Raw genomic sequence first — 14,125 nt, 5'->3', positions numbered from 1 at the left:
AGGCCGTTGACAGTAATGGGACACTTGCTACTACTTTGGAGCATATGGGCCCTCCAAGGGGCTAGCAGAACAGCTTCATGGGATGGGAACTGCAGAGGAAAAAAATCTGGTTTAAAGCCCCCCATACGCCTCCTCCAAGGCCCTCAAATAGGTCACCTGCCCTGGCTCAGGAGCTGTGTCTAATGGGCCTCTTTCAGAACTGCTTTTTTTGTGCATTGTTTCTTCTAGAGATGAAAACATTTTGGAAGCTGACAAGTCAGTTGGGCACCACGCAGGAAGACAGGTGCCATCCTAGATCTCTGCCTTCTGACTTAATGAGAGGGAGAGATCCACGTGGCTGTCATCCACGGGGAAGGGGTGCTTTTAGATTTGGGGTCGTGGGAGATTCAGGGGTGGCAAACTCTAACTGGGAAGATTGAAATCATTCAGGAAGCCCATGGGTGATATGCAGAAGCTTGGTTTATTCGACTCAAATATGAATTTTATTTGTTTTTGCTAAAGGATAGCACGAGTCCACTTTCAGTTGGATGAACTAACCTGGCTAAGGGCAGAACAGGGGCACACACAGCAGGGCGCTCTCCAGTGGCAGCCAGGGCCACCGCAGTTTGCATCCAGGGGCTGGCCTGTGCCGAGCACCCACCGGAAGCCACCAGCCGGCTGAGGGCCCCTCAAGGGACTCAGGTTGCACATTTGCTATTTTGATCCAACAATGCAGGCCCCTTCCGGTTTCAGGAGCCGGTCTCCTGGCACTCATCAAGCGCCCAGCTTCGAGAGGCTTCCGAGAGCCAGGGAGCAAGCTTCCAGCCTGAAGGGAGGGTGATGCGCTCCTGGTTTTAAATCCCCAACTGAATGCCAACCATATCTGGTTGTCAGCAGAGAGGGGAAGATCAAGAGGCAGTGATGGGAGAGAATGGAGAGGTGGTAACAAGAGCTAAAATTTATTGCCCTGAAGCTTGTGTTCTCCTGGGAGGAGAGGGCACTGCCCACTGGGCCGAGGGCTCTTCTGTACCCGGCACTGCCTTTGCCATGGGGTGGTGGGGGTGGTGGGGGGGGTGGTGTTCCTTGAGTGGAGCCAATTGCAAGATGGTCTGCGGGTGGGGTGATGTCTTGACTTCCGTTATGGGATGTATTCCATCTGACGTCAGAATTTGGACCTCACCGTCTGGCCTCCTCTCCTTACTGCTCTTGAGGCTCTAAATTCCTCCTTTAGGCCAAGAATTGCTCATTCCCATTTGCACTCCCAGTCAGTTCACTTGAACTGAGATAACAAGCCCAGATGGGTAACAGTCTCAGCGGCCTGGTGGGTGGGGCGGAGCCAATCCTAAAGTCCCGATGATTGCTTCCCTTCACTGAGCACTTACCACAGCCTGGGGCCAGAGCCTGGTGCACCCCAGGGTTCTCTCATTCAATCCGAAGGTCATCTGGCCATGCCTGACTTGCAGGGTGTGGGGAGGTTGATTCACTTGCTTAAGTTCACACAGCTAGTGGATGAGCAACAGCCTGACTCCCGTGTCTGAGCATCGACCGCTGAACTGAATGGGATCGCCTCTGTCTCCCTCACCTCTCATCAGCTCACTGTCCTGAGCTCCCAACAGTGTCTCCAAGACTCCTGGGAGGGTAGAAGATGGAGCCGATCCCCTTGGAACAAGGTTTGACTTGGTGTCACTGCAACTTTCTAGGGATTCTCCTTCCATGGGAGATGATCAGCATCACAGGAATTGAACATGCAGCAAGAGGTACTGAGTATTTTCCTCCTAGCACTTTGATTCTCCAAGGAGAAATACAGATCAGGGTGGGGGGTTGTTGTTCAGTTGCTAAGTTGTGTCTGACTCTTTTTGACCCCATGGACTGCAGCACACCGGGCTTCCCTGTCCTTCACCATCTCCCAGAGCTTGCTCAAACTCGTGTCCATTGAATCAATGATGCCATCCAACCATCTCGTCCTGTTGTCCCCTTCTCCTGCCTTCAATCTTCTCCAACATCAGGGTCTTTTCCAATGAGTCAGCTCTTCACATCAGAAGGCCAAAGTATTGGAGCTTCAGCTTCAGCATCAGTCCTTCCAGTGAATATTCAGCACTGATTTCCTTTAGGATGGACTAGATTGATCTCCTTGCTGTCGAAGGTGTGGGGCCAGGGGCAGGGTGGGGGGTGGGAGGTTGCAATTCCTGCTCTCCAGGAACTCACATGGGTGGAGAAAGAAAGTAACAAAAGGCTGTACAAAATGGTTCAAAGAGTTAAGGTGATTGCCAAGGAATTCTGCGTCACAGGATGGAGGAGCTGTGAGCCACCTTCAGATCCTAGGGTCTTAATAATTTATCTACAGATGGCGAAATAGAGGGATAAAGAAGGAAACTGATTTGTCCAGAGTCATTCAGTTATTTTAGAACAAAGCCGGGGCCAGAACTCAGAGGTCTCCACACACCCAGCCTCTTACTCACCTCTCTGCCTGAGTGTCTAGTGGCTGGCCAGGCAGGCAGGATGATGGTGGTTGGCAAAACCCTTGGGAGGAAAAGGGGACTTGAGTGGGTCCCTGCAGGGGTAGACGCAGGTGGCCAGGAGAAAGGGTGTGGGGATCCCCCAGTAGAGGGGTGGCATGCACATGCTGTGGGCACAGGAATGTGGTGGGCTGGAGGCAAATAGATTGCTTTCCCCAGTTCACCATCACCGATGAGTAGAGGCTGCAGGGAGTGCCGGGTTCAAGAAGATTCTGAGGATGAAAGACAGCCAGGATCAATTAGCAGTGTGGGCTGGGAACTTAGGGATGGGGAGGTGGGGTGGGGGACCAGAGATGATCCTGCCACGTGCTTGTCATCCCTGGCATATGCTGTGTTGAAAGACACTAACCTGTGTAGCCCTTTTGACCCCCGACAGATCCTGATTGAGGGTTGGAGGGAGGGGACTTGCTGCTGTTTATTAATTTCTCTTTTGTGGACAGTTTCCTGTTCACTCTGACTCACCTGGCGCTGATGTCAGCAAATTCCCCACACCTGTTCCCCGGGACCAGTCACCTGCCAAAGACCAGCTGCCAGCCCTGCAGGGGAGGCAGTGGGTCCAGCTGTCGTAGGAGGGCCTGGGCAGGGGCAGAGGCAGCTACAGCGCTCTACAGGCCCTCGGAAAAGCCAGCTGTGTTCTGCATTTCAAATGGGCTCCAGCGACCACTGTCGGGAAATGCCGTATTTCTGCTGAGTCAGACTCTGTTCCCCTGTAATGAGTGAGGTTCTCAGGGAAAACATTACCATACTGGATGTGGGGGCTGCCCAGGTAAGGCAAGAGGACAATCTGAAAGCCAGAGGTTATGACTTTTGATTTAAGTGTTGGCTTTGAAATATTCACAGTTCCTGTGGAACCCACTTGGGTAGGTAGGTGCTGTCCTTCATTCTTTTGAGAAAAAGGAAAAATAAGTTGGAAAAGTAAGCTGGGCTGTGTGGGGGCCGGGAGAGTCATGGGGCCCTTTGGCTAAAGGGGACGCAGCGTGGTGAGAGCCAGAAGACATAGAAGCTAAGGGGTTTCAGGTTGGGTGCAAGCCCCCTTGGTCTAAATTCCCCGTGGCCCCTCTTCAGTCAAAGCAAGAGTTCAGGCCGGCCCGTGGCGGAATAAGACTTCCTGGGTTGGTGGTCCTTTTCACGTTTCACATGTTGTATTTCCCCACCTTTCGAGTGAAATCTGACCTACCAGCGTGGAAGGCTTTTGGGGTTTTGAACTTGCCCTACATCAAATACACCCCCTCCTCCACTTGGGGGGAAACCCAGCCACTCTGCAGCAGACTCTAAGGGCATTTGATTGTCTAGAACACATCAAACAGCCCAAGTCTCCCTTGTAAAAGTTTTACAAGAAAATCATTGAAGACTAGCTGAACTACGCTTTCCCTCTCCTCCTCCTTAAATTCCAAGCCCGAGCCGATGTGCTCGATTCCCACACTTTGGTGTCAGCCTGGCCAGCAGAGCTCGGGGCTGGCGGGCACGCGGCGGTGAGAACCTCAGCCCCTGGATCATTACAATTGCAGGCCACGGCTTGTGGGATCTAGTGATTTGGACATATTTTATTTAACCAGCTTAGTAAAAGGTAATATTCAGCAGCTGTGATCTATAGCAGAATTACAATTTTCAGGGTCAAGGAGGGATTTTGATATTAGGAGGTTGGGCAGAATTGCTATGAAATCTCATGAGCTGTCTTTAAAAATAAATGAGAAAATAGGTTATCCAAGAGTCATTGTAAGGGAAAAATCAATAGGCAGTGTCTATTCACTTGGGCTATCAAAATCCTTGAAATTTGAACAAAAGTTTCACGTTTAGTGTACTGTAGGATTTGAAATATCAGCGCTGGAGGCTCGGCGGGTACAAATTCATTGTGCCGTGCATCCAAACAAGGCGAGTCCTGTGAAGCTGCTCGGCTTCCTCGGAACACGGCGGAGTGTCTCGGTGACCAGATTAGATGGGGGGAAGGAGACAGGCGGTCCATGCAACCAACTCTGAGAATCACCTGCTGCTCTGGGAGGGGCGTGGCCAGTGGCTCGGTGCCCCTTGTTGGCGCTGCCTCCTGTCCCGGAGGGAGGGTGGATCCACGTGTCTTCCTGCCCGCACAATTCACAGCGCCCCTGCTCTCGGATAGGAAAAAAGATGGTCATTTAATGGGGAACTTCCTGTCGGTGAAATTTTGGCTGAGCAGGTCATCTGGAATGATAGAAGCTGTCTTTCACTCAGTTCGTATCAACAAACATTTTTTTTCCCAGTGTTTCAAACTCGTCTTCAGATTTCCTTCTGAATGCTAAACCCTTGGCATTTGAATAGGCTCAAATCAGCCCAACCAAGACTGCCGTGCCTCTCCAAGGTTTCTCTGTGACTCAATTCCTACGGCAGGTAATTGCCAGGAAACTGTCTGGTGGGTCTCCCTCACCAGCCTATGGGCTCTGGGCAAGGCAGAAACTCTCTTCTGTGGGTAGATGCTGTTTTCCAGTCCCTGGTGCCATGCCTGACATTTAGTGTTAAAATATATTTTAAAATGTTTTTTAAAATGAGTATCTTTTAAATGAATTTTAAAAATGAATCTCTCTCTTTTTTTGAATCTAAGGCATGTCTGAAGTATTTTAAGGCCATAATCATGAAGGATCTTTATAAGAAATAAAGCAAGACACCCAAAAGTCCCCCAACCCCAATCATATGTCTCTACCATGATGTCACAGATCAGCCTATTTGATCAAGATGAATGGGGTGGTGACCGTTTAGCATATGCCTGGTGGGGTTTTCCACGGGTTACCTAGTTGAATCTTCATGTAGGTCCTTAGGGTGGCTGATCTTTTCCCTACTTTACCGTCAAGGAAACAGGCTCAACAGATCATCCCAATGCACCAATGAGGGAACTAGAACTCAGATCGGGTTTGTGATGCCATCTCTTCAAAACCATGTCTTAGGGCAATTAAAGAAGAAGAAAACCTGTGTTCAAAAGCAACCTTGAACTTGGTCCAAGTTTCATCCTTTAAAAAAAAACAAACGACAGTGTCTATATTCACAGCCCAGAAATTGTAACAAGAAACTGACTGAAGATTTATAACATACCTTCACTTAGAAAGGGCATGGGAGGCAAGATAAATAACCTAAATGCAAAAGATGGGAATAACAGACTTTGGAATTAAGCGTTTTATTTAACTCATCAGATAGTACAAGTTACTTCAGGAAACAACAATCAAAATGTATTACTTGTACTAACGATATGCAGAAGCACATTTCCAAGAAATCTAATGAAAATAAATGCTAGAAATAAATTATTTTGTGGAATACAGCAAATAAATAGATTTAAAAAAATAACCCTGTGAACATTAGTAACAATGTGAGGTTTGGTGGAACTGGAGGATATCGGAACTTGAAACTAACGTCTGCATGAGATGTAAGAAACAGCGACACATTAATGAAAATTAGCAACAGATGTTTGAACTCCTTTTCCTCATCTCCTTGGTCTTAGGAGTGATTTCTCCCCAGCCTCGAGACGGGCTTCGAGCATCGCTCCTGACACCCACTGTCTAAGTGATCCAGATAATGTAATCGCAGCATCATTAGGAACCATGAAATTGCAGTTCCTTAGGGAAGGAGAGCTATCGCTCAGTTACACAGAGAAGAGTGATTAATTAGCAGATCTCAGTTTAAAGCGACCATGTACTACACGGGTTCTAATCCCACTCTCGAGCAGCTCACAGGCCTAATGAATTATCTGGAGGAAGCTGAGCTGGCGCCAGAAGACATCACTCAAAATGTGATAATGAGTAAAATAAGACAAAAATCCAAAACTTTAAAATGATAGAGAGACATTCCCCTATAGAAGTAAAGCTATAAAAGAAGTCAAAGGAGGGGTCATCTAATTTTTGCTTTCTCCTAAAATGATGTTGTTGAGTATGCAATTTAGCCTTTGGACTCCACTGAGGCAAGTGGATCTAAATGGATTCATTCCTTCACTCCATACATATTATTTTAAAGGGACTGGACTTTGTAGGATATGCCAGGCTGCTACTTTGGACCCATTCAACCCTTGGATAGTGAGTCCTCAAGGTCGATTGGACTCTACCTTGTCCACAGGCAAGGCAGATTGGACTCGGGACTTGAACCACCCTCCCATACCCCATGATGGTAGATTTGGAAACGATTCTGAAATGGAGATCTCTTCCCACCCCCGCCCCCACCCCAGCAGTGTAACTGTAATCGAGATTGTTACCATTCTCAAGAAGATCCTGAAACCCAAACCTGGTTGGTACCCAGCTTCCCTGGTGCTGATGCTGAGTCTCATACTAGGCTCAGAAATCCTGGTTCTTGCCAGAAAATATAATGGATGACTGCAGAGATCAATAGTGGTCTTTGCACACTTTAAGCTCAGCTGTGGGGCTGACTGCCATCTTTCCACTTCACAACTTGCTTGGATTCCAGGTTCAAGCTCTCTGGGCACTTACACCTCCACCCTGTATGTACGGGAGGTGGTGGGTGGTCAGACTGGGCCTTCAGGTCTAGGACACAACACCTGGGTGGAGCCTGACTTATCAATGGTGGTGAAACCCACATGAGTGGGGCTGAACTCCTGTTCTAGAATGAAGGGCTGGCTGTGGCTCCCAGGCTGGGGATTGACACCACATAACGGGTTTCTAAATCTCTTCAAGGGACTTGATCCAAGTGCACATTCATAATGTGCCCGTGAGCTAGGGCGGGGAAACACACTGCTAAAGGTCTGGTTTCCTGATAGGAAAATGGGTGCCTGAGAGGGAAAGTGACTCATCCAGGCGGGACTAGCTCTGTGATTGGTGAGATCCAGAGCAAGGCAAAAATGTGGAGGCCCTAGTTCAAAAAGCAAGAAAAAATGCTGTTTCCTTTCTTCCCTGGTCTCTTTCTCTTTTTTGACTTCTCATGGTGTTTAAAAATTTCTAATCTTCTACATTAAATCAAAATTTTAAATTACTAGCACAAATGGTACCATTCACTTTTATATTGTACAGTGCCAGTTTTACATGCAAATGTTGGCATATTTAACACATGTACATTCGCCCATTGTACACTGTATTTTGTGGGTCTTAAGAGGGTGCCTCAAACTGGCCAGAAGAGACAAATCAGATTCAGGGAAGCAGGAAGAAGGAGGAGAGGGTTCCCCCAGGCACGGAGCGGGACAATGGAGGTTCTCCTCGGGGAGTGCAGGCCCTCACGGGCCTGAGTCCTGCCTGGTGACTTGGGACCCATACTTGCCCTGGAGCCTGAAGGTCAGGTTCCTTTCCTCCTCCCCAGTGGCTGGCCGGACATGCGTTGCCCCAAGCCTGGGGCAAGAAGTGGGTCAGGCCTCTCCTTGCACAGGCTCCCTGCCCCAACCTTCAGCAGACAGGCAACCCCTAGGACGCACTGGATACACCAGATCCTGGGAACAGGGGGACCAGAGGCTTGTCCCTGCAGAGTACTCTGTGAATGCACCCCGATTCTGCCAGAGTAGGGCAGGGGCTGCAGCCACCAGGTCCCACCCCAAGGCACTGTGGGGTGGGCATGCTGACCCCACCCGCTCCGTGCCTGGCCCCAGGTTGGGGGCAGGCGGGCAGTGGTTGCTGAGTGAAGGTGGGGAGGGGATGGCTGAGTGCAGCTAGGGCTGTAGGGGACAGAAGGCAGAGCAGTTGAGAACCAGACCCCAGGAACAGGCAGGCGGTGGGACGCAAGACCACATGAGCCAAGGCGCAAACCCCCCACTTCCTGGTCCATTGTCCCATCAGACTTCATTTACAAACCACAGCTTTTACCAAGATAAAATTCTTTTAAGAATCTCAAGACAGTGATACAGAGCTTGAAACCCTAAGCCTGGGGACCCTCTGAGTGCAGATCCCATGACACGAACCCTGCATTCAAGACCTCTCAGAAGCTCAGTAAGCCACATCTCCTGGCCTTCTAGAAGGTTCTACATGCCAAGGCTGCCATCTTAACCCTGGGCCCTTTACCCTCGCTTTGTCAGGAGCATTCCCTTTTCATTGCCATGGATGACCGGAGTCGGCAGAGACCGGCTTTCCTGAGACTTTCCAGCCGGGCTTTCCCGTTTGCTGGGTGAGGAGCCAAAGCCAGGAACAGGGTATGACTTGCAAAAGGCACAGCAGGGCCCAGTGCTCGGGACACCAGCAGCCCAGCTCACACGGAAGATGCCAGACTTGGAGAGAACACGGGAGCCCTGGATGGTCGCGCTGCCAGGCTGTTCCTGGGTGTGAATGCACCGCAGCAGCACTGTTGTCCAGTCACTAAGTCATGTCTGATTCTTTGCGAGCCCATGGGCTGTAGCACGCCAGGCTTCCCTGTCCAGGAAAGAGAACCAGGGTGTTCCCCGCCGATTCCTCAGAAGATATGACATTCAGGAGGAAAAACTGACCATAGCCAACATGGATGGAATTGAGTTTTTCTGTGCACGATGGTTTTAAAAGTTGAGCTGAGGAATGTCGGCTCCTGTGGTGCAAAGGTCAGCACTGCCAAGGAGGCCAGTGTCCCCGTGGCCGGGCTGTGGCCTCTAGAATGTGGTGCTTGTTGAAGTTCAAGTTCCTTGTGTAGAAGAGAGAAGCCTGGCTGGAGGCAAAGACTTGGCCTCCACCCCAGCTGTGCCATGGACTTGCTGGGTGATCTTGAACAAGTCTCGCTCCCTCTCTGAGCCCCATTTCCCCATCTGAAAACAAGCAGGTAGGGCTAAATGGTCCCAACAGCTCAGACAGCTCAAGGGCTCTGTGAATCCAAGCTCATTCATCTGCTTGGCTTTTGCTGCCCAAACTGTTTCAAGGTGGCCAGCCCGGAGTTCAAGGGACACTGATCCACATTTGCTCATTTCAATACCCTGCTCTTGGACTCCGTGTGTTTCATCTGCCCTTACAAAGGAGCTCAGGGAGGCCAGTCCAGAGGCTGGAATGCCTGGGCGTCTCCCAGCCCCGAGTGCCATGTGCCCAGACATCAAAGTGTCTCCAGAGTCTGGGGGTGCTTGCGAGGGAGGGTGAACAGCTCACCCCCGTGCCCAAATCTGGATTCTGCTTCTATTTTCCCCTTTCCATGTGGGGGACAGAGAGGGGAGAAGAAGGGGAAAGAAGCCTTTGAAAAAACGTCTCCTGCTCCATCTGTTCAGCCCGACCCCACTCCCGTGGCGCACCTCTTAGGCGCTCGGCAACTTTTTTCCTTTTATGATATTTTGGGTTTCCGATTGCCTGCTAAGTCAAACCTTTGTCATTTAATAAGCAGGAAAAAAAAAAAAATCCTCCAAGTCAATCCTAGTCTAAATGGTCCCTATTCCTGTTCCTGGCCTCTCCTGGGCAGCTCTTGATGTACAAGGGGCCAGTGCTCATGCGGACCCGGCCACTGGCAGGAAAGCGTCAGTCTTAGTCCCGTTCAGATAGGGCAATTGCGCAAATGTAGGCGGGGAAATTGCAAGGAGGAACGGATACACAGCGCTGCTGTCTGGAAAGGACTTTGCCAAATGATTCGTGGATGTGCGCCTTATCTCAGGGTCAGCAGCGGGAGGCGGCAGGGGCGAGGGCATAACCAGGTGATGTCCAGCCCTGAGAGTCACTTGTCTGGGATCAGAGAGCAAGTCAGTTCACTGGGCTGAAAACAGCTTTCTGACCTCCAGCCCCAGGGCTGGGGAACTATTTTACCTGTTTTCTTATCCATTTTCTTGACCTTCTGTCTTTGGGGCTTGGCACATAGTAGATGCTCAATGAATATTTATTGACTAGATAAACAAATCTGATTATACCTCTCATGTTTCATATGGAGAGACTGATTATTTAGAAGTCTCGCTGGGGACAATAAGGAGCTCACTGAAGCCATCCAACTCTGCTCTCTCCATGACTTCTTGGGAGGGGTGGGCATGGATGAAGAGGAGATGGAAATGAGGAAGAGTGAGGCTCTGAGGGTCACCATGCCCCTCTGTGTCAAGATCCCAGGGAGGGGCAGTGTGGGCAGGGTCTTCTCAAGGTGTATGTGAGCCGTTTGGGTGCTTCCCCCAAATGCCAAATTGTATATCACAACAGCCTTGGCCTCCCGTCACCCTCCGCAGGACTCGGCTGGGAGGCTGGAGCAGCTCTTGGAGGAACACAGTCTGCTGGACTCCAAGGTCAGCTGTGCTGATGGCATCACCTGCTTCCCTGTTCTGTCCCCCTTCCCCACCAGGCAGTGCTGTGGGAGGTGCTTGGGGGACCTTGACCAGTTCCCACTGCCCGGCAGAGCCCACGTGTTCTCAGAACCCCCGTGTGTGTCTGAGCAGCTGTGGGCCCCGGCCAGGTATGTGTGGACTTTAGGGGCAAGGCTGTGCCCCCAGTAATGCATCTGTTACCAGAAGGGCAGCTGATGCCAAGAGAAACCTTCAGAGAGCTGGTCCCAGGGAACCCAGACCCCCGTCCCTTCTCCTCTTTCTTTCAGAGGCTGCAAACTGCTCCCTCCAGTGGTGGGTCGCTTCTCCCCCATACCCTGTCTCCCTCAGGTCCAACCTTTCACCAGGGGGATCAGTGGCTGAAGACGCTGCCTACGGGATCGTAAATCATAAATCGTCCTAGGGTTCAAGGTCAGAACCCAAAGGAGTAGAGTTTTCAAAGGTGGGGTTTCAGGTGTCTCCCAGCCCGTAAGCTGTCACCACAAGGGGCCCTGGCTGATCTTACAACTGTACACCCTTCAGAGGGCCCAGGCCTTGCCTTGGCCACTTCTTTTGTCCAGAAGAGAAGCAAACAGGGGGATAGGGCAGTGTGGTTGGGGCCTCGGGGAGCGGGGCTAGCAGGCTTCGGTCCCACCTCTACCAGCCTCCAGCTGAAGTTTCTCCACTGAACGTGGCAACAGCTCCTGTCCTCCAAGGAGGCAATGGATTATGGTCACAGTCTTAGCTCCCCTGCTTTGTGATGGAAGATGGGGAAAATTAAGAGGAGAATGCAATACAGCCGTGCCGAGCCCTGTGGTGGGCATACGGGAGGCCTGCATGTCAGCAGAGGGCTCCTCTGAGGAGCAGAACTTTCTGGAGAGAAACTGAAGCCCAAGGTTGTATTCGTTCTCAACTCCGTGGGGCCTCGTCATGTGAAAAAAAACAAAACACTTCTCTCCAACTCAGGTACTTTCTTTCCCTGGCAACATAAGTTAAAAACTAAAAAGTTGAGGCAACAAAGCACCGCTGAGCTGGAGCAGGGCCTCGGCTCCCCCCGGTCCTGTCCCCTCCTGAGCACACCTGGGGGAGGCCGGGGGAGGCGGGGGTGGGCTGCACTCAGCGGTGCCGTCCTGCCCCTAGGAAAAGTCCAGGCAGCTCTCAGCGGAGCAGCGAGCGCGGCCGATCAATACAGGCTTCGGGGCCGCTGAGCTATTATTCACGCCAAAGGGCCTTGTTCGGATGAAGGGGAGGAGGGGTGCACGGGTTCACAGACTCACAGGCTGGGCTCTGCTTCTTGGCGCTTCCCCTCTCCCTGTGATGCCTTCGTTATTTATGGAGCGTGAGTAGCAGGTGATTCAGGCTGAGGAAGTGCTTTTTCCACAGCTTGGTGGGAGTCCCGTGAGGAATGGCAATGGGGGTGGCGTGGGATTTGGGTCAGGGTTCTGGGCGATAGGCCCCTGCCTTTCCTCTCCTTTGGTTGTTTGTGAAGGAGGGCGATGATGGGCCCAGGGTGGCAGGAGGTGGGGCCTACTAGCCTGTGCCCCTCCTTCTTGGCTGTTTCCTGGGATGAGCCCCTCTAACCGTCTTCATCCTCAACTTGCACACTGTTTCTTATGTCCTCATACACTCCCAGCCTCATACGCTCCCATTCCTGTCCTGCCATGTTGGTTGCTCCGCCATCTTGGTTTGCCCCGCCATCTTGGTTTTGTCTTACTTGCCTCTGCTAAGCTGGCTCAGGGACATTTACCTTGTTACTGACCTGAAAGCCTAATGGACATGGGCAGTCTCTCTCAGCACTCAATATGTCTTCTCTCCTCCACAAGAGGAGGGGACACTGACCTTGGCTCCATCACCCATTTTAGGAGCCTGTATCTACCCTTGGCTCCAATCACACACACCATTCTCCTGGGCTATCCTGCCTGTGCCTGGCTGCTCTTGGTTCTCCTTCAAGGTCTCCCTTCTTGGGTGCAGTGCCTGTGGCTTGAAGAACTTTCTTCTGTGTACACAGTCACCTGCCCCATTTTAAAAAGGGGTGTCTAAGAGCCACCTGACTATTCACATAATGTGGGCAGCCTCTCGCAGGTACCATCGGTTTAAGTCTGATGTGCCACAGGCAGAGAAAAGCCATATAAACAAGAGAGCTTCTTGAGTTTCTGTTTCAGGTTTGTGAGGCAGAGCATAGGGTGAGGCCAAGTGTCTGGGCCAGCGTGTCCTCTCAGGCAGTAACCTTGACCAGTGTCTTGGGGAGGCGGACTGGGGATGGCTCACCATAGAGCCTTCCTTCCTTCTTTCTGGAAAAACAACTCTGAGCAAGCCTTTTGCTGTGGTACATGGAGTCCATTCCAAACAAAGATGGCAAGTTGACGTGTGACAAATTTAGAGTGGACTGAAATGGAGGCTTGAAATCCCCCAAACCCTGGGGTGTCTGCTGTTTCTAAGCCCACAGTGATCCATGAGGCTTGAGGCCAGGTCTCACCTGGCTCACACCTGCTGGCCCCTCTTGTGCCATGGCTCCTGGAGGGCCATCTGTCCTTGCATGGGTGATGTTGAGAGGTGCTGGGCAAGGAACATGTACCATCTCTCCCCTTCACATCCATGGAGAAGTTGCCCAAGGGGTCTGGGCTCTCTGAGGGTGGGTAGGTGGGAGTAGAAAGAGCCTGGGAGAAAAGTACTCCCCATTCCCTGACACGGACCAGAACACCCCCGCTCTGCCAGTGAACCAGGCCTCTGAGAGCAGCCACATGGTTACGTGAACTCATCGAATCAAACAGGGTGACCAGACACAGCCAGCAGTTACAACCTGGAAGATGCCACTGACTTCTGACTTAGGAAAATGATAATGATATTGGAACATTTTCCCTCAATCTCATAACCCGTGGAAAAGCTGAACACGTCACCAACGCCAAGTCACAGAAAGGAAAAAGAGGCGAAAGGTCAGTCCCAGGAAAGCATTGCTTCTGTTGTCTATGAGGGAAGCACTGTTTGCAGTGAGCTCATTGACCACAGAGAGATGGCCCAGACACACCCCATCACACCCTCCCAGTACCAGCCGGCTGGACACACAAGTGTTCCTTTGAGAGGTCCCTACTCACTTTCACTCCAGACCACAGTCCTCCAACCACACACTCAGGTAAAGGCGGGAGGCAAGTGGACCAGAGACAGGGGACTCACAGGTTCCTTGGAAACCAGCCCCAGCCACAACCAACCAACAGTCCTTGGCTCTGGATACACGGTTCTCCCAGGAAAGCCATCTCCACTCCCAAGCACTGGGTGCCCCACTAGGCTAGCAGTTCAGACCAAAGAGATGAGGAAATCATGGCTGGTAGTTAATTCTCATCTACGTAGACAAATGGCTATACATATTTATGATGGGAAATTTCATTATTTAAAAATGCTGCTCTAAATTTCCAGCTAACTTCATGAAGAGTGCCTGCCAAACAGGTTGCAAATTAAGCACAATTATTTTTCTCTTCTGCATTTGAATAGAACTTACAGCTAAAGTCATTTAAAGGGGTTAACATCCACC

The 14,125-nt window shown here is 51.0% G+C and overlaps 1 protein-coding gene across 4 annotated transcripts in view; it reads right to left on the bottom strand.

The window, feature by feature from the left end:
• Nucleotides 1-4,011: 4,011 nt before the first annotated feature.
• Nucleotides 4,012-14,125, bottom strand: part of VTI1A (vesicle transport through interaction with t-SNAREs 1A) — a 379,768-nt gene continuing 369,654 nt past the window's right edge. For all 4 annotated transcript variants that reach the window (XM_086379045.1, XM_086379046.1, XM_086379049.1 and 1 more), the window contains one exon: nucleotides 4,012-4,594. In XM_086379045.1, the coding sequence (XP_086235171.1) occupies nucleotides 4,207-4,594 (388 nt within the window). In that variant the 3' untranslated portion in view covers nucleotides 4,012-4,206. The remainder of the gene's footprint in view (nucleotides 4,595-14,125) is intronic.

Source organism: Bos grunniens, chromosome 26, assembly GCF_055505025.1.
Source record: "Bos grunniens cultivar Pamir isolate PY7600 chromosome 26, Bosgru_T2T1.0, whole genome shotgun sequence".
Taxonomy (NCBI): Eukaryota; Metazoa; Chordata; class Mammalia; order Artiodactyla; family Bovidae; genus Bos; species Bos grunniens.
This window is presented reverse-complemented; position numbering and strand designations above follow the sequence as displayed.